Genomic DNA, 27,405 nt, shown 5'->3' with positions numbered 1-27,405 from the left:
TTGAAATATAGTCTTTCTTAGGATGTAGTGGTAGACATACCTGAAGATCTTTGCCTTATTTTCTTGTTAGATTTTTCATATTCTTATATTTTGTCTACAACAACTATCTAGTGTTAAAGTATTAAAGTCTTGAAATTTTAGTGCTTCTTTTCACTACTTCCATCTTTTTTATAGCTTCTGATTTACAGATTGTTGGTGTTATTTGGTTCATATATAACTATTTTATCTCTGTTGTGAATTGTGGTTTTAGCATTATAAACTGTCTTTGCCTTGTTCAAAGCTTTTTGGTTTGACATGTTATCAGCACTGCCAATCCTGCTGTCTGCCTAGTATATCTGCCTAGTATATCTGTTTGCCTAGTATATCTTTGTCCGTTTTTTTTGTTTTTAGCTGTTTCAAGGGCTTTTTGTCTATTATAACACGGGTTTTAATTTTCTGATCCAATTTGACAATATTTTTAGTTGGTGACACTACACTATTTCTTGCTGTGTATGTTGCTTTTGAGAAATCCAAAACCATTCTAATTCTCTGGCCCCTGTAGGTCACTTCATCTTTTTGCCTGGAGGCCCTGAGAATTTTTCAGAATCTTTAAAGTTGCATAGGTTTACTATCTTGGAATTTATCTTATGGTATGAAATTTTGATGTATTCAAAATTCAGAAAGTTTTTTGTTTCCAGAAAGTTTTCTTGGATTATGGCTTTAAATATTATGCTTTTATTCTTTTGCCTTCTTGAGAGACACCAATTACATGAGACTTTCTGGACCCATCTTTCATTGAATTTGTCATTCTCTTGGTCTTCCTGTTTTTCTTCTATGCCTTTTATCATAGTTGCATTTTACTCTCTTGTCTGTTGGAGAAGGCAATGGCACCCCACTGCAGTACTCTTGCCTGGAAAACCCCATGGACGGAGGAGCCTGGTAGACTGCAGTCCGTGGGGTCGCTAGGAGTCAGACACGACTGTATAACTTTCAAGTAGACAACCTGAGCGACTTCACTTTCACGCACTGGAGAAGGAAATGGCAAGCCACTCCAGTGTTCTTGCCTGGAGAATCCCAGGGACGGGGGAGCCTGGTGGGCTGCCGTCTCTGGGGTCACACAGAGTCAGACACAACTGAAGCGACTTAGCTCTTGTCTGTTGGCAATTTGTTACTTAGACCTCATTTCTGTTACAATTTTTCCCTCTCTTTTCTCAGTTTAATCCGACTTTATTTTTTCCTGTCTCCTGTTCCTTTCTGTTCTGTTTTCTATTTGAGTGAAGGTGTTTTTCCTCACTTTTGTCTCCAAATACTGATTTTAAGATGTTTTATTTCATTTTGAGTATCACTGTATCAATTTTCTTCTGCCTCACATTTTTCTTTTTCTGGGGATAAGGAGAGATAGTAATCAGCTCCATACACTCACATTGTTTGTTTCTTCTTATGGGAGTTCTGAATGGATGTGATTTACTCTTTTCTATTTCTATTCACTTCACGGTCAGAGTTCCAAGTTCAAGAACACCCTCTTTCTTTTTCTGAAAGATTATTTTTTTCCTCTTCCTCCTTCTTTTTATCCATGACTCTTAAGTCCTATGTCTTCATTTCTTCCCTATGAAGCACTGATCATTTCAGGTTACCAATTCTGGTACTGCTTGCTTTCTAGCTCTTCTCTGTGGTTAGAGCTGTGAACTATCAGATTTCAAACCTGTGTTCATTTTTTTTTTTTTAATGTTTGCCCAAAATTTATAAGAAAAACTTTTTGGTTAAGAAAAAGAAAGGAATAAAGGTATGAAAGGGACTGAGGCCTGGAAGCAGCATGGTAAGCCTGTGTTCAGTACTTTGGAACTTAAGTGCTGAATTTCTCTCTTTTGGAAGTGGAATTTTTGTGCTTCATTTAAGCCTTCCATGACCCTAAACTCTATCAATAAACCTGTTAATACTTCCTTTTCCCACTCTTTACACAGTCAGATGGATCTCTTGGAATCTGATTTCTCTACTTTAAGGTAATTTGAAGGTTGTGCTAATTTGTTTCTTAATGCTGAAGGCAAGGATAGTGTGTATGATTAATAATACAACTAATACTTATACAATTCTTAGTATGTGGTAAGGACATTCTAAACAGTTAATATGAAGTAATGCATTTAATCCTTACAAATATTATTACTCCCTTTCTACAGATGAGGAAGCAGAGGTTCAAACAGATTAAGTGATTTGCTCAAGGTCATACAGCTAAAATGAACATTAGCAATGAATCAAGGGAATAATCTTAAATTTACGTTCAATTTTAACCTCTTTTCTCTTTCTTTCTTAATTATAGTTCCAACTTCTACAGGCACAGAAAACAAAGACCAAATAAAATTGTTTGAGGCAATATGACATTTGAACACTTTGTTCTTCAAAATAAAACTGAGAAATCACATTAGGTACTCATACAGTCACTCAAGACTTGAAATATAAGGTGGTGAGATAACTTATAAGGTGATGGGGAAACCTTGCCTAATATTAGGGCATATATGGTAACTGCTCATCCAGCACAGAAGATGTCAAAACAAGGTATCTGAAACCCGTATACCAGGTAATGGAAGTTTACTATTTAGAATTATGGAGATAGATACTAAATCAAAAATAAAAGAATTAAAAATAACTGTCTCATAAAAGCTGAACTGGGAAAAGACTGCTGCAAGGGATCTTTTATTTTACAAAAATAAAAGCAAATTTTTATTATTAACTACCTCTAAAAAATTTAATAAACTGGTAAAAATAGACTGATGATATCTGGCATTGGCAAATTTATGTATGAGAGAAAAAGCACTCATATATATTCACATAGAAAGGCAAATGTATGCCATCTTTTTGGAAAGTAATTTGTATTACTTATGAGATGAGTATGTCTGTTGACCAGGAAATTCCACTTTAAGGAACCCATCCTTCAGAAACACTCATGGGACACAAGAATCCATGTGGAAGGCTCTTTCTTATAGTAATAACGTAATTGCAAAAAAATGAAGGCAATCTAACCTTCATTTTTTAGGTTATGATTAACAACAGGTGGATGATTAACAACAGGTAAAATACTGATTGAAAAAAAATAAATTGCCAAATATGAATAATATGACTCATTTTTTTATTAAAAGAAACAGTGTGTGCTGGTATACATGGAGACTGATATATATATGTTTATGTATATATTTAGAAAGATTCTGGAAGGAATAGCTAAACTACTAACAGGGTGAGAATGGGATAGGAAGATAAAAAATTTTAACTTTTCCATATTTTTCATTTTCTTTTTTTTAAATAGCAAGTATGTAACACTTCTATAATGAAAAATAAAACAAAAAAGAGGTTTTCATAGTGATGAAATACAGGAAGAAGTCACAAACTGTAGTAGAATTTCATTTTCCTACCGTGATGGTCTCCCTGAAGAAACTTCCTCCTTATACAATCTACAAAGGAATTAAAAGGTATAACCGTTAACTTATTCATATAATCACCCACAGGTTCCAATAAAAGTGTAAACCTCTCCAGGAGAAATTTTACAGAAAACATTTGAGACTCTAAATGCAAGCACACATAAATAATAGTATAGGGCTTCCCCGGTGGCTCAGTGGTAAAGAATCCACCTGCCAATACAGGAGATGCAAGTTTGATCTCTGGGTCAAGATGATCCCCCAGAGAAGGAAATGGCAACCAACTCCAGTATTCTTGCCTAGCAAATCCCATGGGCTACACTCCATGGGGTCACAAAAGAGTCAGATACAACTTAGCGACTAAATAACAAATTAATAATATAATCTCAGTATGAATAAACTAATCAAAAGTTAAACCAATTCTCCATTATCCATACCAATAGAGTACAGTGGCCCATATAATTGTCAAAGTTTTATATTTAACCATGGAATGTAAGTTTCCCAGAATCCTAAGTTTGAAAGTTGTACATGTAAACCGATAAAGTTCAAAATAAGAATTAATATTTACTCTGTAATGACACAGAGAAGCTATGGAGCTACTCAGTTCTTGCTCTTCTCTTCCTCATTCCCCTATCAAAATACAATTTACTGGGCTAAACATAAGTGCCTTCATGCTTCTTAAGCTTACTATTAGGACAAAAATAAACAGTAAAGATTTGGGATTGTTGGGCTTTTGTTTCCCACAAGTTCAACGTGAGAGAACATATCTATCCCGGTGATATAATGATTAAAACTGAAAGCAATAATATCTTGAATATCCCACCCAGAGAAACTGAAAAGTACCCAGAGAAGGATAGGACAGTATTCTACATGACAATATTCTAAAATGTAAAGCTACAGTGAGCAAAAGTTATCTTTGATATATAAAAAATATAAATTTCTATCTCTTTGGGTTCAAGTTCTGGTACTTCATTACTTAGGACTTTGGATGTAACAATTATTTGGGTCTCAATTTCCTTCTCTTCTAGATAAGGAAAACACCACTTACCACACAGGAAGATGTCTGAAAAATAAAATAATTCGTATGAATGGGCCTTCAGTTCTTCAGAAGACAGTTATGAATCCTTAAGTATGAATCTTTTGAAAAGCTAATTAAAAATAAAATGACCTCATCAAAATTAAGTCTGAAATGCACTAACCTAGATGGTCTTCAAGATCATTCATATTAGGTATCAATTCTATCCAAATAACAGAATTCATACTAAGGCTAGGCTAAAGTCTAAATGTATTTTAAATAATCAAACAAGAGCTTTTATTAATCTTAATGTAACAAAAATAGGTTAAATAGGTTATTCATCATCATGTTAATTTGATATACCTAAAAATATTGATGTAAAATGATGACATTCTCTTGGTGTTTATCTTTCAAAAAAATATTTGTAGCTGGTTGCTCAAAATATGTACAACCACTAACAATAGTAACTATAGGGTATTGATAATGGGACAGTTGAAACACAATCAAGTGAGTTATTTCTCTGATATATAAAATAATCTGAAACTAATTAAAGTTTTGAAGTCTAATAGTAAAGTGAATAAATGGTATTATCTAATATGTACTGAGTAATATACACAAAAATCATGCTGAATACCAGAAATGCAAAGAAGTGTTAAACTTTATATGCATGTCCTAACACTAGACTATAAACTATCCCAAATAGTTGGGAGGACAAGAAATTACTAAATTAATGAGTATTGTATATAACTAGTTCTATAAGTATGAATTAGATAATACAGTGAAAAGGGAAAAAAGAAAAAGGCATTCTGGAAAGGTATCTTCACATTTTACAGTTTATAGCAGCTCACATTTTACTACATAGCGGTTATCACATTTGACTGGAGGTTTATAGAAACCTTGGGAGGAAGGCAGGACTGATGTTTGGCCCTTACGTAGATGAGGAAAATGAAGCTTGACAGATCACAGGTGAGGAGGTGGCAGAGCAAAAGCCGGGCCAGTCTGACAACTTTGTCCACAGCTCATTTCCACTCTGCTACATTTTAAGTTATCAATCCTAAACGTCAGAACTAGAAAGCGCCTCAGAAATCTTCTCATAGTGTTTCTCTAACCAGTCTGATAAAAACTTTTCTGAAGCATGCATTTCTAGGCTCCACTGCAGACCTACTGAATCATAACCTGTAAGAGAGAGGTTTATAATGTGTATATAACACTGTCCTCTATGTGTATGTCCAATGTGGCAGACATGTAGCTATTTAAATCCACACTTGATTAAATCAGATTGGAAATCGGGTTCCTTGGTCCCACTAGATACCTTTTTAAGAGCTCAAGAGATACCTGTGGCTAGTGGCCACCATACAGATGGCACAGATATAGAACAGTTTTATCACTGCAGAAAGTTCTATTGGCTGTTAATTCTTGACCAACCCTTCTACTCTAAGGATGAGAACACTGAGGCACAGAATCTTGTCCAGCAAGGGCTACGAAGTTATTTAGAGGCAGAAGTGAAATGCTAACCCAGTCTGCCAGTGCCCCTCATACTGTATCACTTCATCCCCTCAACTTCAGGGTTTATTCAAATGGGAATGATTTTCTTTCCACCCTTCCTTGTGGGTTGCAGTAAAGAAAGAAGAGAAATTCTAAATTTGTGGGAAGAAAACTTCTAAAAAAAAAAATATTTAAAATTCATGATTAAATCAAACTATTTTGCAAGTTTTATACAAAATTAAAAGTAGCCTTGGACAGTTAAGAATATACTAGTGTTAGGAGGCATATTTTAGTTTAACTGTTGTTAAGTCCTTCCTCTTCTACCATCGTGATGTTTTTCTCTTTTGAATCTGAAATTATATCATACATTTTCTTAACATTATAAATGTGAAAAAGTTAGATTTTCTTTTGCAAACATTCCATTTTAAAGATGAAAAATTGAGAAACAAAGGAGCAACCAAAAGAATAATGACTTCTAATTTTAGGATGTGGTTACTCAAACCACTGAGAATGCTTGGCTTTTAGTAATCTAGTAGTTTATTATTTACAAAACTAGTATGCTGTTTTCACTTCTGAGCTATAGTTTTACCTCCCTTTGACTACTATGTTACATTTAAAATAATTTGTTTTAATTTCCAATGTGAGAGTTTGAAGCCTCTGAACACCTATGGTTTATACACTAATTAAATCAACATATCATCAGTCATAAAAATATAGTATCTTCTTTAAAAATAAAGCCAGTTGTTCCTGTCTAGTATGTTTACGATGCAAATATCTCCACAGTCAGTCAACGTAAGCCATGACAATTCACATTTAAAGTGAACAGGAACTTGGGAACTCCACATTAATGGAAACTTTCAAGATAGAATTATACAGCTCCATTAACTTTTATCACTTATCTAGTATTCACTCCCCTGTTAACTTTTAGTGATTAAATTCAGTGAAAGTACGTGTCAAAGTGTATATAAAAAAGTGTGTATAAAATAAAAAAGTTGGACAGGTAAAAAACTGTCTTAAACATAAGATACTTATGAACAGATCTTTACTCAAGACAGTTTTTGCCATAATGTGCAAAGCACCCAGGAGCTCAGAGTATGGTGTTCTATATAAATAGAAGCTACTTGTTATTCAGAGAAGGAGGTGGTACAAAAAAAGACAGCTATTTTCTTTCTAACCACTCACTGGTGTTGAGGTAAACAAAAAAAAATACAGCATAAGCACATTAAAATACTTGGAGAGCAACAGTCTCCAAACTAAGAAAGGGAGAGAAAAAAATTTCTGTGCTCTAATATTTTAAAGAGGGGGCTGGGAGTTTAAAGTGAAATTTATTCTCTGGCTTTTATACCAGATTCATTGGTGGTGGTGTTTAGTTGCTAAGTTGTGTGTCTGACTCTTTTGGGACCCCATGGACTGTAGGCTGCCAGGCTCCTCTGTCCATGGTATTTCCCAGGCAAGAATACTGCAATGGGTTGCCATTTCCTTTTATAGGGATCTTCCCCATCCAGGGATTGAACTTACATCTCCTGCAGGGGCAGGCAGACTCTTTACCACGGAGCCACCAGGGAAGCCCACCAGATTCTTTACTTTTACATTCTATCTGTTATGTCTTGACTACCACTTCACCATATTAGGAAGAGGAAAACATGTGCCCCCAAGATTCCTATGCCAATAAAACAACTTTTGGAAGCAGCACAGCTCACCAAACGAAGGAGAATATTCGAAAAATGCTAAGTGACAGTAGTAGAACTGAACTATCTCAACCACTGTATGGTAACTACTGCTGCATACCAATGTAAGGAGCATGAAAAATACTGCAAACTCTACGCAAAGATTATAAAGTATTGCAAAAGTTTCAAATCTCATTAAAAACTGGGGGAAAAAAAATAGAGAAAGTATTGTGAAGGAGGGGCCTTCAGAAGGAAGCCCAGCTTGAAAGAAAAACAGAGGAGTGCAGTTCTTCTGATTATCCCTCTACCTATAGGCTTTGGTACAATCTCCAAGAGGTGATTTTAGGCATCCTTAGGAAAAGTTACTTAGACATACAGAAATGTGCTTTGGGACAGGATCCTGAAATTTATGACTTAAAAAAAAAAAAATAGCGAGAGAAAACAGCCATGAAATCCCTAGATCCTATTTTCCAAGCTTCCTGCAGAAAAATAGCATCCATTCTCAGACATATAAGCCAGCACATCTGAACTGACCTAAGCCAAGTTTTCAGCCAGCCCTCACTATCTCGTAAGCCCTCCTTCCCCCACTTCCTGGCCGTTCTTTTCTGGCACACAAAATATAGGCCAATGAGCAGTGGGGTGGGTGAGGAGGATGTGAGAGAAAATTTGAGAAGTAAAAGGGGAATCCACTTAACAAAGACATGAATGAGACTGAAAAGTCTAATAGGGATAAGCAAACAACAATCATAACAACTGAACAGAAAGGGCTTTCCTGGGCAGCAGCGAGCGCTCAATGTTTGGAGGGGTTTAGGCAGAGGCCAGGCTACCTACCACTTGTCAGGGAGGCTGCACAGGGGTCGGCGGCTTTGGGTGACCTCTAATGTCTCCTCCGACTCTGAAATGTTAGGATTCTTATTTCACAAAAGAGAATACAATGGTCATAAAAGCCCACCAAATTAGAACCCTTTCAAAAGGCGACTACTTCCCAAACACCACTCCCACCTCTCCCTCCCACACGTGCCCACTCCGCCCCTTTTCAATTTTTCCACCTCCACGTGCGAAACGCCTCGCGGCTCCTGCCCCACAGCCTGAAGGCGCCCTCCCACGCAAAGCACCCAAACTCTGCCCCGCGGGAGACGTGAGGACTCCACTCCCCGACCCTGGGCGGTCAAAAAAGGAAGTCTCAAATCCAGTCTTTCTCCCCCAGCCAGAGCTAAGGGGGGTGGGGTGGGGTGGAATGAAGAGAAGAACTTTCTTCTAAAATTTGTTTTCCAGATAGTGAAGGGGATAGAGAGAATCCCGAGGAGTCCAGGGCTGAGGGGAGTGGGGGGAGGGGACACCCCCCAATCGTTTAACGGCCGGCAGGGGGAGGGGGGCTCCGGAGGTGGAGGGGGCGTGGGATAGGAGAAGCAGGCCTGGGAGCGGGGTCAGGGGGCTGCACGGGTTCCTGGGGTCAGGGAGCTGCGGGCGTCCCCCCCATCTGGCACACAAAGCAGCTGCCGCGCTCGGCTCTCACCAGATCCTTTGTGTTTTCCATCAGGGCCTCATGGGTAGGGGTTGTCCGCGCTCCCCGGGCCCGCGGCGCCCCCTCCCGAGCTGGGGGCAGGCACCTCTCCCCGGGACTACGGCGACTACAAGGGAGCCCCGGCTGGGCCCAGACTGGTGGCGGCTACGGCAGCCCCCGGATTTCCCCCCTTTAACTCGGGTGGCCCCAGGATATCAACAACATTAGCATAGCCCTCCCTCCTCAACGCGCCTGCGCCGTGACCCGCGCCCCGATTGGCCCGCTTCCCTACATACCCTCCTCTCTGTCTTCCAGCGTGGGACCCTCTGCAGGCTCCGTACTCCAAGGGTCGTACCAAGACGAAGGGGTGGAAAAGGCGATTGGGGCTCGTGTAAGTCGAATGGTTAAAAAGCCAGGAAAAAGAGTAAAAGTTTCAGCCTGTCATCTATAGCTTTCTTTATATCCTTTCAATCAGTTACAGCTGCGAAGTTATGTTGGAAAAAAAATTTCCACTCCAGGCACGCCGCTACCCCCTCCACCCGGAAAATTGGTCCTCCCGGAGGAACTCCCACACGGGGAGGGGCTCGTGAGGGGAGTGGGCGTTACACAAGAACACAGTGTTGGTCACGTGCTCAAAGGCGGTGCAGCCTTCTTCCGGCCACCTGCGGCCTCAGCGCATGCGCAGTGAGATTCCACGTGAGGGCCTGCGTTTCTTCTCAAACCCAAAGATGCCGCCGGAAAGAAGGCGCCGAGTGAGACAGGACCGTAAGACCCAAGTGAGGCCGGACCGGAGAGCCGGAGCGCAGTGGGGCGGGCCGCCCCGAAAGGCTGCCTCCTCATGCCAGCAAAAGTCGCTGGCCTGGCCGCGCGCGGCGCCCGCTGCAATCTCAGTTGAGGCGGAGGAGGAGAACCGGCTCCGACTGCGGAACCGTCTGATGCTAGAGGAGGACAAGCCGGCAGCAGAGCGGTGCCTGGAGGAGCTGGTCTTCGGCGACGTGGAGGACGACGAGGATGCGTTGCTGCGGCGTCTGCGGGTCCCGCTGGTGAGGGAGGCCACCTCGCGCTGCTTGGGCCCGCGGTGGGCTGCGAGCCCCCGGGGCCGGAGCCTCGGCGCTCGGGAGCGGTGCCTGGAAGCGCTCAGGTGGTAGGGAGCCGGGAACACGGGCGCCTTGGGGTGCCAGTTTTAAAGTCCTGGGAGGGCGGAGACCTCGCCTTTCTTCGCCCGCTTGGGAGCCGCTGCGCCAGGTATCCAATAGGCGCTCAATACATACTGGTTTGCACGCACGCGCGCACAGTCGCTTCAGTCCTGTCCAGCTCTGCAACACTGTGGATTGTAGCCCACCAGGCTCCTCTGTCCATGGGATTCTCCAGGCAAGATTATTGGAGTGGGTTGTCATGCCTTCTCCCGGGGATCTTCCAGACCCAGGGATCGAACTCGCGTCTCCTAAGTCTCATGCATTGGCAGGCGGGTTCTTTACTACTAGCGCCACCTGGGAAGCCCTCATACTTGTTTAGACTGTTTTAATCGTGAGCATCTTTTGTGGCTCATCCCCACTGTCTTTTCTTCCTTAGTCGTTGCATCACCTGCCTCAGTACTATGCAGTGATTCAGGAGTTCCGCTCCGTTTGCGAAATCAGAATTCCTGGGCACAGGACTGGCAGTCTGTTTGTGGAATTAGAATTGCTGTGCACAGGCCTGGGAGTCTTGTCTGATGTTTTAACAATCATACCAAGTGATTGACTGGCCAACTTTTGTATTCGTCTTTTAAATATTTGTGAGCCAATTTGGCGGCAGATTCTTTTCCTGGCGGTGAAAACCCTGCATGATTGATTGATTATAATGATTATAAATTTTTTGCACGCTTAAAAAAAAAAAAATCCTTTATCTGGCTTATCTTCCAAGATAGGAAGTCCTAGGCAATTTCTAGGCACTGGAAGAGAAACAGCAATGGACAAAAATTGGCAAACATCCTTGCCTTTTTGGAGTTAGATACCAGTGGCAGAGGCAGAAGATAAAACTCAACTATGTCAGTGAAATGATGAAGAATAAAAAGACATTCAAGAAAGGAAGATTAAATTTGTGTAGAGGGAGCCTATACAATAATACATAGGGTAGAAGAGCAAAGCCTTCCTGAGAATTACTCAATTTGATAAAGAAACAGACGTAACAAGTATCAGTTGATTGCCAGAACATCCTTTGGTTGCTTATGGGAGAGGTTGCAGAATCTAGCTGGGAGATAGAGAAATACTACTGGGAAAATGCTGAAGTATGTGATGGTTTCCCAGTCAGGAAAAGAAACTGTGAAATGGGGTTTATTGGGCTTTGAAGGATCATAGGCTAGTAATAGAGCAGGTATAAATCATTTGAACATACCTGTTGTGGTTTTGGAGAAGGCACTGGCACCCCACTCCAGTACTCTTGCCTGGAAAATCCCATGGATGGCGGAGCCTGGTAGGCTGCAGTCCATGGGGTCACTAAGAGTCGGACATGAATGAGCGACTTCCCTTTCACTTTTCACTTTCATGCATTGGAGAAGGAAATGGCAACCCACTCCAGTACTCTTGCCTGGAGAATCCCAGGGACGGGGGGAGCCTGGTGGGTTTCCATCTATGGGGTCGCATAGAGTCCGACACGACTGAAACGACTTAGCAACTTATCGTGGTTTTGGGAAAGCTCAAGCTCACTTCAGGGTAAATTCTGTGGTCTAGATTTAGATTTGATTGTATAGTATAAAGTTTCTTAAGTAGGTAGGGGATCAAGAACAGTTAAGAAAAATAGAGAAGTGTGTCTAAGAATATGAAATATGGTTTAGTCATGACATTCAATCATGTTATTTTATTTTTGGTGTCAGTCTGCCTCTGATCCTGTGATTTGTGTAGTTCTGTGATTTTCCCTGCTCTTTTATCTAACTTACCTTTTACGCTTGTCTTTTTTGATCTTCTCAGCAAGTTGACTTTTTCTCCTAGACTGTTCTATCTTACCTCACCTGTCCAGTGGGTGGTGCATTTCTCTATCTCTAACCTGGTTTTCTGTTCTGCCTCTAGCATTTGCTGTGGTAGCATTCTGTCCCATAATTTGATCAGAGGGCCATAAAAACAAAGCATTCTACAAATAGTGTAACTACAAAGTCTGCCACCATGAGATAAGAAAGACTCAGTGCTTGTGGGTATTTTGTCTTCTCTAGGTTCAAGTACAGGAAGACTCAGATGACTCAGAAGTGGAGAAGGAAGCAAAAGATAATTTTCTACCTCAGAAGAAGCCAGTTTGGCTGGATGAAGAAGATGAAGATGAGGAGATGTAGGTTGCCTGACTTTTTTCTGGAATCCCTCTGGATGTGTCAGAAGTTGTTTTTCAGGTTTTAAGAACATTCTCTTTCTGAATATGTGATTCTGTGAAGATTTAAAAAGTACTGGAAAGTATATGGCAAAGGTCATTCATATCCCATCGCCGAGGGAGAACCACTGTTAGCGTGCTGGCATGCATCTCTCCTCTCTTCTGTGCTCCACAGAGAAGCTAAGAGAGCACAGTGTTTGGGGGTCAGACCTGAGTTTGCTTCCCAGTTTGGCCAGTTCCTAACTGACTACAGGCCAGTTTGGAACCTGTCTTTTCTCCTTTGTAAAATGGAGATAGTAACTATATCAGAAGGCTCTTGAGATTAAATAGTACACGTAGAGCTCTTAACACATGCCTAAAATGGAGAAAAGACTAAAAAAAATTAGCCATCATGCACAGTATGTACTTTAATTGATGAGAATGTATTGTATTGCAAGCAGGTCTCCCTAGTTAAAAAAAAAAACTTTATAAACACTTTAAAATGGATATGTTATCCATTATATGATTTAACCATAATTTACATGGGCTTCCCAGGTGGTGCTAGTGGTAAAGAACTCGCCTGCCAATGCAAGAGATGTAAGAGACACGGGTTTGATCCCTGGGTTGGAAAGATCTCCTGGAGAAGGGCATGGCAACCCACTCCAATATTCTTGCTTAGAGAATTTCGTGGACAGAAGAGCCTGGTGGGTTCCGAGTCCAAGGGTTGCAAAGAGTTGGACACGACTGAAACAACTTAGCAAGCACACACGCATAGGGAGAATGTACTGTATTACAAGCATTTCTCCCTAAATAAAAAAAAAAAAAACACCTTATAAATACTTTAAAGACTACTATAATGGATGTATTATAATCCATTATATGATTTAACCATAATTTACATAGCTGTTGTTGGGTAAGTTATTTTTTTAAATTAATGTTGAGATGGGCATGTTTATGCATAAACCTTTTTCTTTTAAAATTAAAGGAAGATTCTTCTTTTAAATTAGAAAATGAATTTATGAAATCTAAGGCCAGAAGTTGAAGCCACAGACGGACAAATATACAACATCACTGGGGCAAAGGAGCTTCTTTATTGAACTCTGCCACCACTTATTCTTAGAACTGGATGCCAGATATTGCACTGCTGCCCCCTTGAAGGAGTGCAGCGATGATGGAGTTGGGGGTGAGGATGAGGATGCAGTGAGGAAAGAGGGTAGGTTTGAAAAGGAAGCAGAGGATGAGGCTCCAGTCTTTCAGAGGTAGAATAATTTAATCAAAGAGGAGACATTTCTAGGGTTATTGATAATTACTACCAGGCTGACTCTGAAGTTCTACCAGTTTACTTTTCAATTGAAAAGTATTTGTTTTACTCCTTTTTGAAAACCGTAATTTCTGTTTTCAGACCTTGTCAGTTTAATGGGTGGGAAATACCTACTTAATTTTTGTTGAGAAGATAGATCAGTTTTTGTTAGTCATTGGTATTTCTTAAAAGTAGTCTCTGTTATGTCTTTGCTTGTTTTGTCTACTAAACACTGTTTCATTTTGTTTACTTTTCAAATAAAAGTTGAATGTGTTTAAGGTGTACAACATGGTAATTTGCTGTACATATACATACTGAAGTTATTACTGCAGTCATGTAAATTAATTGCATTTCCATGTCTTCAAAGAGTTACCATTTTTATTTGTAGTGAGAGCACTTGAAATCTCCTCACTTTGCAAATTTCCAGTGTGTAATATTAACTGTAGTCATGCTTTGCATTAGCTCTCTATCCTACACAACTGCAGCTTTGTACTCTTCGACCAGCATCTCCCTGTTTCGTCTACCTTCTCACCCCTGGTAATCGTCATCCCACTCTTTGCTTTTGTCTGTCCTTCTCTTCAGAGGCCACGCATAAGTGAGACCATGCAGCATTTTTCTTCATGTCTGTTTTATTTCACATAGTGTTCATCCATGTTGTTGCCTGTGGCAGAATGAGATTGTTTATTAATGATTTTAGTATATTAGCTCCTTGCGTAATTGAGAATTTCAAACCCTTTAATGTCAAGTTTATTGCACATTATCTTCTAGCTTTAAAAACTATATAATTTTATTTCTTTATTTTTGGCTGTGCCATGTCTTTGATGTTGCTTGGGCTTTTCTCTGGTTGTGGAGAGTGAGGGCTCTTCTCTAGTGCAGTGTGCGAACTTCGCATTGTGGTGGCTTCCCTAGGGTGTGTGGGCTTCTGTAGTTGTGGCTCATGGTCTCAGTAGTGGCAGTTGCCAGGCTCTAGAGCTCAGGCTCAATAATTGTGGCACTCGGGCTTAGTTGCCCCGCAGCATGTGGGATCTTCCCAGATCAGGGATCCAACCCGAGTCTCCTGCAGGTAAATTGCTTACCTGTGAGCCACCAGAGAAACTCATCTTCTCGCTTTTTGTTTGCTTTTAAGTTTGTTTTAATATTGTTTGGCACAGAATAGTCAAGTATATATATAGTGAAGTCTTTTTTTTTTCTTCTGATTTTAACAGTAAAAAGTTCTGCATCAGAGAGAAAAATATTTACCTATATTTTTCCTTCATAGTATTTTAAGGTTTGAGTGATTTGCCTGGAATTAATTTTGGTGAATGGCTGTAAGCTGTGTCTAGAGAAGTCATGAATTTGAAATAGCTCACCAGAGGGTGAATTAGGTGACCTGAAATATTAGAGACTTACTTTTTATTTCTGGAAGAATGAAGAACGTATATTTGAGATGTTCCACATCTTATAAATCTTGGCCTGTGTTGTTTGCTCCAAATACTAAAGGCAACAACTGTTAATGTTAATTCTTTAAGTTATCTAAAGCATACCGTTCTACTTTTTTTTGTAGGGTTGACATGATGAACAGTCGTTTTCGGAAAGATATGATGAAAAACGCCAGTGAAAATCAGCTTTCGAAAGATGAGCTTCAGAAGAGACTTAAAGAAGAGTAAGTGTATTTTATTTTGACTTTTTCAACCTTTGGCTGTAACAGCTTCTTGGGTAGTCAGATTTCCATTTTGAATCATAAAAGAATTGTCCTTGGAAAATGATTAAACTTTATTATGAGGGAGCAGAGAGAGAACACAAGTACAAAAAACTTGGAATCCCACTGTCCAAGTATGATCAATGACATTATTGTTCACTTGCTTGTTTGTTGGTATGTGGTAAATCATCTGTTTTCCACAACTTCTAGGCTCTTGCAGTTGAACAGAACTGGGAAATACATATTTTAAAATAATGATTTTATATTGAAACATTTTATTAATTCGAACTTGTGTACCTTTAAAAGTATTTTAAGGTATGTTTATTTTTTGTACTGAATTTTTTTTAATGTTCCTAGAGATTCATTACATTATCACTATATTTTGACAGTAGATTTATTGAAGTATAATTTACATATATTGAAATTCACCCTTTTAAAGTATCATTCTGTAAATTTTGTTTAGTAGGTATAGTCATGTAAGCCCATGACAATTAATATATGTAATCAAGATACAGAACATTGCTTTCACTCAGACAGTTCTTTTATACCCCGTGATAGTCAGCATTCTCTCTTCATCTTCTAATTCCATTACCCCGTGACAAGCATTGATCCATTTTCTGTCTTTATAGATATGCTTTTTCCAGAATGTCATATAAATACAATAATACAGTATGTAGTTTTTTCAGTCTGTCAAACCCGTTTAGTGAATTTGTCATTTCAGATATTTTCTAGCTTGAGAAGATCTTTTCAACTAGACCTTTCGTTTTGTTCTGTTTAGTTGCTATTTTTCCTTTTATTGTGTTCATACATCCTTTAAATACTTGAATATATTTGTATTAGCTGTTTTATTTTATTTTTTATTAATTTTTATTGGAGTGTAGTTGCTCTACAAAGTTGTGTTTCTGCTGTACAGCAAAGTGAATCAGCTATACATGTACATATATCGCCTCTTTTTTGTATTTCCTTCCCGTTTAGGTACCACAGAGCATTGAGTAGACAGTCCTGTGCTATGCATTAGGTTCTCACTAGTTATCTATTTTGTACATAGTGTCTATGTGTCAATCCCAGTCTCCCAGTTCATCCTGCCCCCCTCCCCCTGCCCCCATCCATTACCATACACTTGTTCTCTACATCTGTGTCTCTCTGCTTTGCTGATAAGTTCATCTGTATCATTTTTCTAGATTCCACATGTAAGCAATATTGCATGATATTTATTTTTCTCTTTCTGACTCACCTCACTTTGTGAGAGTCTCTAGACTCATCCACATTTCTGCAAATGGCACGGTTTCATTCGTTTTTATGTGTATTAGTTACTTTTAGGTCCTTGAGCGCTAATCCTGTCAGGTCTTTCATTTTTGTTGACTGCTTTTTTTTTTTTTTTTTCTGGTTATGGTTCATATTTTTCTGCTTCTTTGTAAATCTAATAATTTTGATTGTATTCTGGGCAGTGTGAATGTTGTTCAGTGCCTGGATTTTGTTTTTTGTTTTCAATGGGTGTTTAACTTTGTCTTGGCAGGCAGTTAAATGACTTGGAAATCACTTTGATCCTTTCAAGACTTGTTTTTAGAGATTTTTTCTATTTGAGTAGCATTTATTCTAGGCTGGTTTAGCCCTATTAAGATGTGACCTTCCTGGGATCTCTGCTGAATGTCCTGAGTGTTCAATAAGGACCCTTCCTCTGACTGGTTGAACTCAAATGTCTGAACTTTGGTTCTGTGCAACTTAGGTCTGTCTAGTAGTTCCTTGCTTGATTGACCTCATGGAATCTTATTCTGTGAGTATGTAGCTTAGTATTCAGAAGTGTCTGTGGACCCCCTGTGCAAATTTCTGGAGCTCATTCTCTTCCTCTTCTATAGTTGATTGCCCCTCAAGTTCCTGTTGTCTCAGCTTCTTTCAAGTCTGATCATTTTCCCCTTACCTCTGTGTCAGGGTCTTATAAAAATGCCTTGAGGGGAAAATCCCAGTAATGGCATGGCTCCCCTTGTTATTTCTCTTCTCTTAGGGATCATAGTCCTATGTTGCCTTTTGTCCAACTTTTGAAAACAGTTTCATACATTTTGTCCAGTGGGCTTAGTTTGGTGGACTTGTCTATGATTCTGTTTTAAACAATTAGAATGATTTTTGCAGGCTTCTACATACCAGAATGTAACTAGCATACTTCTCTTGGAGCTTGCTTTTTCCAGGGTGAAGTGCTCCCATTTTAGTCAAAGGATATACAATGAAGGTTTGTTTATTTTACCAGTCTGGTCATTTTCTTTCAGACATGTTCTAGTATTCTATTGTGTATTCTGTTAGCATTGATTTATAACCACAAAGAGTTTTCTATTTCTTTACTTAATCACCAAATCTTGTGTGTTTATATGTGCAAATAAGGCAACAGCAAGTGTAATTAGTAACAACAAATAGGTATCCAGGTGTCCTGTATCCCAGACTAGTTTAGATGGTTATCAATTTAGGCAGGTTGGGAATATCCTGTGTGACTAGCCCTTCTGTTCCTCAGGATAAGAACTTCTTTGGAAGAGATTTCTATTTATGTTCTGACCTATATTCTTTAAATGTACCAAAGTATAAATACAGTGGTCCCTGCAAAATTTTATGTTTTTGCTTAGATTTCAGCATGCTATGGGGGGAGTCCCTGCCTGGGCAGAGGCCAATAAATGGAAAACACCTTCAGATGGTGAGTGTTGACACCTCTGTTTAAATTGGTAACTAGATTCCTAATGTTGTTCTGTTATTATTTGAGGTTTCTCATGAGACTCATTAATGTTTGAAATGTCTTTTTTTTTTAAATACCTGGTTTTGAAGTCTACCATTTCTCTGAGGGAAATGCTTTTACAATAATGTAAGACTTAATAGTATATTCTTTACTTGTAAAGGCAATAATGAATGAATTTTATTTTCTTTTCAACAGAACTATGTTACATTATGACATAGGATTAAGTAAAAAAATTAGTAGTGTTATTTCTTGATTCAGAGCCCCTTCCAAAGACATGAGCAACTGATCTAGCTATCCACTAGGAAATGGAATGTTTTGCTAAGGAGCACCTATCAGGTCAGACCCAGAGGATTACATACTTCCTAAAAACCTATTTTTCAACTCCGGATTTTAAGTTTGACTTGTACCAAAACTGTTTTCTACCGTTAAGATCTTTGAGTTTAGGTGTTATAAGTTTGGCCAAGACCTGATATGAGTTTTTGGAGTTACAAATTTTAGACTTGAAATTGACCTTTGAAATCCTTGAGAGATTCTGCAGTATAGCCTTTCATTGTAATACAGGAGCTCCTTTCTTAGCATCTTTGATATATGATGAATTTCTATTTGATTGTCGTCATCACCTCTCCCTTCCTTCTCCCAACCCATATCAGTCCTGGTATTCAAGTATAGGGAGCCCTTACAAGGAACCAGTTTTATACATTTCTGATAGAAAACGCAATCAGTTAGTAAGTAGAAACTTACCTTCTGGTTTCCAACTAGATACTTTTAGAGGTTGAGGGACTCTTAGTGATATAACCTGACTTGATCCACTGCAAGAAGCTTTTCCACAACAGCTGCTAGATGATAACTTAGCCTCTGCTTCAATATATCAAATAATGTTGTGCTCTTTATTTGGCTGTTTCTTACTCTCTTCCTCTTTAAGAACTAATTGTTCTAATTTTTTACTATTTTGAAATTTAATCTTTCTACTCTCTAGTCCTATATTTTGAAGAAATATAATCTTATCTTATGAAACTGTTCTGTTATTTGAGAAATGTTTTTCCAAGGTTTTTTTTTTTTTGGTATGTTAATCATCTTGTTATCACTTTTTTTAACATGACATAATTACAAACTTTGGTCACCAGTTTACTTTCCTGAATGAAATACAATTTTATTATCTGTTTTAGAATACTGCATTCATAGAATACTCTATTTTAGATCCATGTAATTATAGATAAGGTTTTATGCTAGCACTGAAGCAGAAAATTTCCCAGATCCCAGTGGCTTAATCAGGTAGAATTTTTTTCTGTGCATATGGTTAGGGTGGTGAGGTCATGTTCTACTTCAGGGGCCCAAATTCTTAGAGATTCTGCCATCTCATTCTGGGCCTTCCAGAGTTGCCGAAGGTATTGACGACTACCAGTTGACTTACAGGAGAAGTGAGAGAGGCTCACGAAGGGAGCTTAATAAAACCTGTCCTGGAAGTGCTACATGATACTTGCGCCCACATTTTTTTGGCCAGAACTCAGTCGTGAGACCACACTTAACTGCATGGAATACCAGGAAGTAGAGTGTGTCTTTGTGCCAAGGAGAAAAGGGAAATGAATTAGGTCAACAGTTAGCCAGTCTGTTACTGTCTGGGATATTGAAGTCTAAAACCTTTATTGGACAGATGACAGGAGTAAGGTTCAAAAAGATACAAGTGATTTGTCCAAAGTATACTTATTGGCAAAGTGGTGACTATAATAACCGAGCTTCACAGTTTTAATCTCACAGTTATTTTTAAAAATTAATTAGTTAATTTTTGGCTGTGCTAGGTCTTCATTGCTGCGTGTGGGCTTTTCTCTAGTTGCAGTGAGTGGGGGCTATTCTTCATTGCAGTGTGCAGACCCTGGAGTGTGTGGGCTCAGGAATTCCATCACATGGGTTTAGATGCTCCATGGCATGAGGGGTCTTCCCAGACCAAGGATCGATCTCATGTCCCTTGAGATTTCTAACCACTTAACTCTGTCCCTTTAAGGCAGATTCTTAACTACTAGACCACCAGGGAAGTCCCACCATTTGTTATTTTTATCTGTAAATACTAGATTATTGTGTTTTTTTAAGGTTATTTTTTGTTTTTCTGAATTACTTTTTTTTGGCTCACTGTTACGTAAGTTCCCTGACCGGGGATTAGACCTGTGCACCCTGAAATGAATGTGCGGAATCTTAACTCCTGGACTGCCAAGGAAGTTTCTAGATTAAAAGAGAAATACCTCCCCCAACCCCCACCCCGCTTTAAACGTAACTGTAATGCTGTTACGATCCATTGGATCATAGAAAAAGCAAGAGAATTCCAGAAAAACATCTGATTCATCGACTGCACCAAAGTCTTTGACTATGTGGGTCACAGAAAACTATGGAAAATTCTTAAACACATGGAAATATCAGACCACCTTACCTGCCTCCTGTGAAACCTGTATGCAGATCAAGAAGCAGCAGTTAGAACCAGACATGGAACAACGGACTGGTTCCGAATTGGGAAAGGAGTACATCAAGGCTGTATATTATCATCTTGCTTATTTAATTCATATGCAGAGTACTTCATGCTGGACTGGATGAAGCACAAGCTGGAATCAAGATTGCTAGGAGAAATATCAATAACCTCAGATACGCAGATGACACCACCCTTAATGGTAGAAGGTGAAGAGGAACTAAAGAGCCTCTTGATGAAAGTGAAAGAGGAAAGTGAAAAAGCTGGCTTAAAACTCAACATTCAAAATGTGAAGATCATGGCATCTGGTCCCCTCACCTCATGGCAAATAGATGGGGAACCAGTGACAGACTATTTTGGGGGCTCTAAAATCACTACCTATGGTGACTGCAGCCATGAAATTAAAAGATGCTTGCTCCTTGGAAGAATAATTATGACAAACCTAGACAGCGTGTTAAAAAGCAGAGACATTACTTTGCTGACAAAGGTCTGTCTAGTCAAAGCTGTGGTTTTTCCAGTCATCATGTATGGATGTGAGAGTTGGATGATAAAGAAAGCCGAGTGCTGAAGTAATTGATGGTTTTGATCTGTAGTGTTGGAGAAGAGTCTTGAGAGTCCCTTGGACTGCAAGAAGATCCAACCAGTCCATCCTAAAGGAAAGCAGTCCTGAATATTCTTTGGAGGAACGGATGCTGAAGCTCCAATACTTTGGCCACCTGATGAGAAGAACTGACTCCTTGGGAAAGACCCTAATGCTGGGAAAGATGGAAGGCAGGAGGAGAAGGGGACGTCAGAGGATGAGATGGTTGGATGGCATCATTGACTCAATGGACATGAGTTTGAGCAAGCTCTGGGAGTTGGTAATGGACAGGGAAGCCTGGTATGCTGCAGTCTGTGGGTTTGCAGAGTTGGACATGACTGAGCAACTGAGCTGAACTGATATGCTTGCAGTAATCAGTAATAATTCCTTAATATTGTAATTGTGTTATTGTTGCTCTTTTTTTGTCAATTTATCTACCCCTCCCCCCAATCTTTTTAGATTGCTTTGTATTCTTGGTCTTCACAGGTACTCTTGAATCTGGCTAGATGTCTTTTCTAAGTTTTGCAAATTCTTGCCTGTTAATCTCTTCAAATTGTTTTTGTTCCATTCTTTCTTTCTTTCTAGGATACCAGTTACATTTATGTTAATTTTTTTTAAACATTCTGTGTGTTCTTTTCTGATGATTGGATGCGTTCAGGGTGGTATGGCTGTAGACTATTCTTTTCTGTATTTTCTTTTTGCTTTCTATGCTTTAGTCTGGATAATTTTTTCTGATCCTTTTTCTAGACCACGAATTCTCTCTTCATGTAATTTTGATACCTGTTAAAACCATCCACTGGATGTTAAATTTTCATTACTGTGTTTTTTTCAGTTCTAGAATTTCTATTTGGTTCTTTTTTTTTTTTTTATGATAGTCTGAGATTTTGTTTTGCTTTTTAAGTCTTCACTGAAGTTGTTACAGTATTGCTTCTATTTGTGTTTTGGTTTTTTGGCCTAGAGGCATGTGGGATCTTTGCTCCCTAATCAAGGATCAAACCCTTACCCCCTGCGTTGGAAGGCAAAGTCTTAACTGCTGGACTGCCAGAGAAGTGGCTGGTTCTTTTTTACTCATCTAGTTTTCTGGCTTACTTCTGAGTCTTGTCTTTCAAATATGTAAAACATGTCTTTTAAATATGTTAAATATATTAAAAATGAAGTTTTAATTTTTTTATTTTTCTTTTCCTTCCAGTTTTATTGAGAGAATTGACCTACAACACTGTATAAGTTTAAGGTGTACAGTGTAATGATTTGACTTACAGACATCATGAAATGATCACCAAAATAAGTTTAGTGTATGTGAACATCCATCATCTCAGATAGATAAAAAGTTATAGACATAGAAAAGAAATATTTTTCCTTGTGATGAGATGTCTTAAGAATTTTATATCTTAACAACTTTGATATATATAGCAGAATTCTAGTTATCATGTTGTATGTTATATCTCTAGTACTTACTGATCTTATAACTGAAAGCTTATACCTTTTGGACTGCCTTCATCCAATTTCCCCTTACGTTCCTCTCCCTCACCAATCTCTGGAAACCACAGACCTGATCTCTTTTTCCATAAGTTTTAAACATAATATTTAAATTTTTATGTCTGATAACTCCATTATCTAGATCTCCTGTGAGGATTGTTTGTTTCTCCTTAGGTTTTCAGTCAGATTATATTCACCTTGTGATTATTGACCTGGTTCTGTTTCATTGAGTGGTGGGCATTGTACATGAAAAATAGTATCAAATAGAAAAATGGTACTGCACCTATTTGCAGGGCAGGAATAGAAGACACGGATATAGAGAACAGACTTTTGGACATGTGGGAAAGGGAAGATGGGATGAATTGAGAGAATAGCATTGACTTGTATACATTACTGTGTGTGCGGTGGGGCTTCCCTGGTGGCTCAAGTGGTAAAGAATCTGCCTGCAATGCAGGAGACACAGGTTCGATCCCTGGGTCTGGAAGATCCCCTGGAGAAGGGACTAGCTCCTCACTCCATTATTCTTGTCTGGAGAATTCCATGGACAGAGGAGCCTGATGGGCTACTGTCCATTGGGTTACAAAGAGTCGGACACAACTGAGCAACTAACACATGTGTAAAAAGATAGCTAGTGGGAACCTTCTGTATAGTACAGGGAGCTCAGCTTGGTGCTCTGTAATGACTTGGAGAGATGGGATGGGGGTGGGATGGGAGGGAGACTCCGAAAGGGGGGAATATGTATAGCATATATATAGCTGATTCACGTTGTATGGCAGAAACTAACACAATATGGTAAAGCAATTATCCTCCAATTAAAGAAAAGTAGTATTGATTAACTAGAGGTCTAGGACAATGATATATTTCTCTAGAGAATTTGTACAGTTGTTTTTGGGTAAGTGGCTGGGCAAGGGGTACTAGCAATCCTAAAACGTTTTATTCTAATGAGACAGTACGAGGTTTTAAAGCTGGGTTTCAGGTCTTGGGAGATTTTCTTACGATTCTTTTATTTCACCTTTAATTTTATGTATTGCCTTTTGTGGCAACAATTTGAGAGCCTGGTAGTTTATCAGGTCCCTTAGGCACCCTAGAGGGCTTCTGGTGCTAGGTTTTGCCCCCTTAACCTTAAACACTCTGCTTAGCTTCTCAGCTTTCTTTAGGAGACTCATCAGTCATCTCCAGGGGAAGAGCAGGCCTGTTACCTGTCTTTGAAGTTCTGACGCATGGTTTGCTACCAGTGATCTTCCAGTCAACTAAAAATTCTAGTTCTTTTTCTTGTGAATTGTTAAGCTAGATCTGCTGTTCATCCTGTTGCCAGTTTTGCCACAATTATGAGTTTCTCTCTTTAAATGTTGACTCAGTTTATCTTTATTTCATGTTCTTTTAGTCACTGTAGTGAATGTGTGCCTTTCATTCCAGAGTCGGGCTTTTAAACATATACATTGATGTGTTTGTCATTTCCTCTTTCAAATTTATTTTGCTGTTTTACCAGTTGTAGCTTAAATAAAATGATTGAGGTTGGGAGAATGGGAGGGGAGTTGAAGTTTGAAATACAGGTGTTTGGGTTAGGTGATGGCTATCTCATTGATTCTAAAGATATACTTATGGGTTTGTTTGACATAGATGAAAGTGAAGAGGAGGAAGATGATTTGTTGCAAAGGACTGGGAATTTCATATCCACATCTACATCTCTTCCTAAAGGAATCTTAAAGGTGAGAATTAGTAAAATTGGGCCAAACCAGCTAATTACCTCAAATCCAATGTACTTTGACTTTCAGACCTATGGCTTTCTGTTATCTGTGGGATTAAATGTGCTTGCTGTCTTTTTGCCTTGATAAATATTTGTGTAAGGTGTTTTTTTTTTTCCTTTTGCAAAAATGATAACATTAAATTATGTTCCCAGGAATCTTTTATGATTCTTGCTTGATTCCTCCTTTTGCATTTCTCATCCTTTCTGTTGACAGGAGCCTGGTTCGTGCTGCATGGCAACAATTTCATGGCTAGACTCTCCATTTCCACTTCTTCCTCAACCATTCTTCCTACAGTAGCCTGAAGGGTCTTTTAAAAATAAAGTGTCATGTCCTGTTACTTTTCATTGCTCTTTGTAAGCTTTCTTATCATAGTCTACGCTACCCTCTTCCTGGGATCTGACTTAATGCTTACGTCTTCAACTTCATCTCATTCCTTTTTCTCTTACTCCTTATTTAGGCCGCAGAGACCTTGTTTCTGTTTTCTGCACATGCTGAGTCCTTTCTTGCCTCTGAACCTTTGTTCTTGCTCAGTCTTCTGTCTGTTTTTCAAGCACAGCCAGTGGCAAACTCATTCTTACCTTTCTGCTCACATAATGTCATAGAAATGTCTTTCCTGGCCTTCCTGTCTAAAGTGGCTTACTCAAGACTTCCCTAGTGGTCCAGTGGTTAAGAATCTGCCTTCCAGTGCAGAGGACTTGGGTCTGATCCTTGTCAGGGAACTAAGATCCCATGAACCACAGATCAACTACACCCAACTACGCCCATCCATTGAGACTAGAGAGACTGCTGCAAGAAAAACTACTGCATGTTGCAATAAAGATTCCCCATGTGCTGCAACTAAGACTTGATACAGCCAAATAAATCTTTTTTCAACCTTTTTTTTAAAGAAGTAGCTTACTCTAGTTACCTTCTAATTTACTCCTGTGTCCCACTTGTTCGTTGTTGTAACCAAGTGCTTACTCAGCACTTACTTCAAATATCTGTCAAATGAACTGTTCTCTCTTTGATGTAATTTTCCCCATTATAAAGTGATAGCATGTGAATTATATGAGAAAAGGGGATCTTATGGTAAATTATTAGTGATTCTGTCTATCCTTACTCTGAAGGTAATTCATTTAGCTCCTCATAGAGTGAATTCACCTCTGTTGAAAATGTAGTCAAAAACAGAACATCATATAATACTATGATGTTTTATATAATTTCATTTTTAATGCAGAGTGAAAAGCCTGTAAAAACAAAACAAAAGCATGAAAATAGTCCAAATGACACATGAGATCATCATTACTTCAAACTAACAACCATATACCATGAGAGGAAAACATTACCAGTCCATACCAACCATTGCTGTTGTTCAGTTGCTGAGTCAAGTCTGACTCTGTGACCCCATGAACCGCAGCACACTGGGTTTTCCCATCCATCACTATCCTGGAGTTTGCGCAAGTGGACATGCCAACCGTAGAACCTTGGGAATGACCACTCGTTGCCTCTTACTGTGCACCATGACTACAGCGATGCCAGAGTAGGAGTTTTAAGTAAAATTTCCATGGAAATAAAAATCTCCTAACTCAAATGGATATATCTCAGGGAAATGATTGTGTACTAGAGTTCCAAGGCTTAACGATTTAATCTCCTTTGAAAGATTGTAAAAATGGATTCTTGAATAGTGAAACATTGTACGAGAATACTAGTTGGTCACAGAGCTGTGGTCTTCTGGTTTTCATTCCAGTGCACTTTCTTTTGCATTGTAAACTATGATGTCTTTTATCATGCTTTAAAGAAGATAATGTTAACCCATTTGAATTGATAAAATTTCAACTTTATTTTTCCACAGATGAAGAACTGCCAGCATGCGAATGCTGAACGTCCTACTACTGCTCGGATCTCGTCTGTGCAGTTCCACCCTCGTGCCCAGGTTGTGATGGTCGCTGGACTGGATAATGCTGTATCCCTATTTCAGGTATGTGGAGACTTGTAGTGAAAAGTGTTTATAATCAGCATACATGGTCTTTGGAAATAATCAAAAGGAATATTTTAAAATTCCTTATAGGTTGATGGAAAAACAAATCCTAAAATTCAGAGCATCTATTTGGAAAAGTTTCCGATCTTTAAGGCTTGTTTTAGTGCTAATGGAGAAGAGGTTTTAGCCACAAGCACTCACAGCAAGATTCTTTATGTCTATGATATGCTGGCTGGAAAGCTAATTCCTGTGCATCAAGTAAGAGGTAAGGTTTCTATTGAATGTATTGACACCCACAGCCCACAGCTGAGTTTGTTTAACAGTATTTAGAACCACTTTTTTTTTCTTCCCATAAAGTTCTTAAAAATAGAGTTTCTTTGGTTTTAGTGTGTAGAAAATGTGTTGTTGAGATAATGTGTTTGAATGAAAAAAGTGAACTGAGTTTATTGGGGGGAAAAAATGATAGTTTGCAAATCTGTATTCCCCTAGAGTAGAAAGGCAGTTGCACATATTTGGCTGTAAAATCAGCAATTGCTGCAGCAGAAAGAATATGAGCCTGGGAGCTAGAACACCTGGGTTCTAATTCTTCAGACAAATTATTTCACTTCTTTGTTCTGAAATTTGGATACCCTCCAGTTCTTCTGGTGTTTGTTTTAATACAATTTTGATTTACATTTAAAGGGAAACAAAGCACTGCTTTTGGAAGTCGTACTTCGAAAAATGAATTACTTAGCAGATGTATCATCAGATAAAAATTAGTCTTTCCTCTGCCTTGTCTATTCTTTGGCATTCTCCTACCCCCGTTACCACTAAAGCACAGTGCCACCTTCATGAACCCTTTGGGAACCAAAGCCTTGTGATTGGTTGGCTTAACATTATAAATCTTGGGAGGGTGGGAGTTGGTGATGGACAGGGAAGCCTGGCATGCTGCAGGCCATGCGGTTGCAGAGAGTTGGACACGACTGAGCTGAGCTCAGCCCCTGCCACTTTGTGAATGCTCCTTGATAACTACTGCCGCCATTAAGAGCAGCATATAATCTATCTGATCACAATCAGACCACTTCCCATGCTGTGGAATTTGGCTCTATTCTGATTAACCTGGACATTCTTTTTCTTATCAGTTGCACAGCAG

General features: G+C 39.0%; 2 protein-coding genes across 10 annotated transcripts in view; one reads left to right on the top strand and one right to left on the bottom strand.

The window, feature by feature from the left end:
- The window catches only part of MBTD1 (mbt domain containing 1), a 68,027-nt gene extending 58,414 nt beyond the window's left edge, over window positions 1-9,613 (bottom strand). For 4 of the 9 annotated variants that reach the window (XM_027517490.1, XM_027517496.1, XM_027517497.1 and 1 more), the window contains exons 1-3: window positions 9,067-9,311; window positions 8,382-8,445; window positions 3,381-3,419 (exon numbers count right to left, since the gene is read on the bottom strand). The gene's annotated coding sequence lies outside the window, so the exon portion shown is untranslated. Of the gene's footprint in view, window positions 1-3,380; window positions 3,420-8,381; window positions 8,462-9,066; window positions 9,312-9,350 lie in introns of those variants that run through there. The other 5 variants (XM_027517491.1, XM_027517492.1, XM_027517498.1 and 2 more) reach the window with 5 other exon arrangements.
- A 100-nt stretch (window positions 9,614-9,713) lies between these two features.
- Window positions 9,714-27,405, top strand: part of UTP18 (UTP18, small subunit processome component) — a 58,376-nt gene continuing 40,684 nt past the window's right edge. The window contains exons 1-7 of the mRNA XM_027517500.1: window positions 9,714-10,097; window positions 12,239-12,351; window positions 15,210-15,308; window positions 17,954-18,021; window positions 24,189-24,277; window positions 26,148-26,273; window positions 26,364-26,538. Coding sequence (XP_027373301.1) covers window positions 9,732-10,097; window positions 12,239-12,351; window positions 15,210-15,308; window positions 17,954-18,021; window positions 24,189-24,277; window positions 26,148-26,273; window positions 26,364-26,538 — 1,036 coding nt within the window. The 5' untranslated portion in view covers window positions 9,714-9,731. The remainder of the gene's footprint in view (window positions 10,098-12,238; window positions 12,352-15,209; window positions 15,309-17,953; window positions 18,022-24,188; window positions 24,278-26,147; window positions 26,274-26,363; window positions 26,539-27,405) is intronic.

This window comes from Bos indicus x Bos taurus, chromosome 19 (assembly GCF_003369695.1).
Source record: "Bos indicus x Bos taurus breed Angus x Brahman F1 hybrid chromosome 19, Bos_hybrid_MaternalHap_v2.0, whole genome shotgun sequence".
NCBI classification, from domain to species: Eukaryota; Metazoa; Chordata; class Mammalia; order Artiodactyla; family Bovidae; genus Bos; species Bos indicus x Bos taurus.
This window is presented reverse-complemented; position numbering and strand designations above follow the sequence as displayed.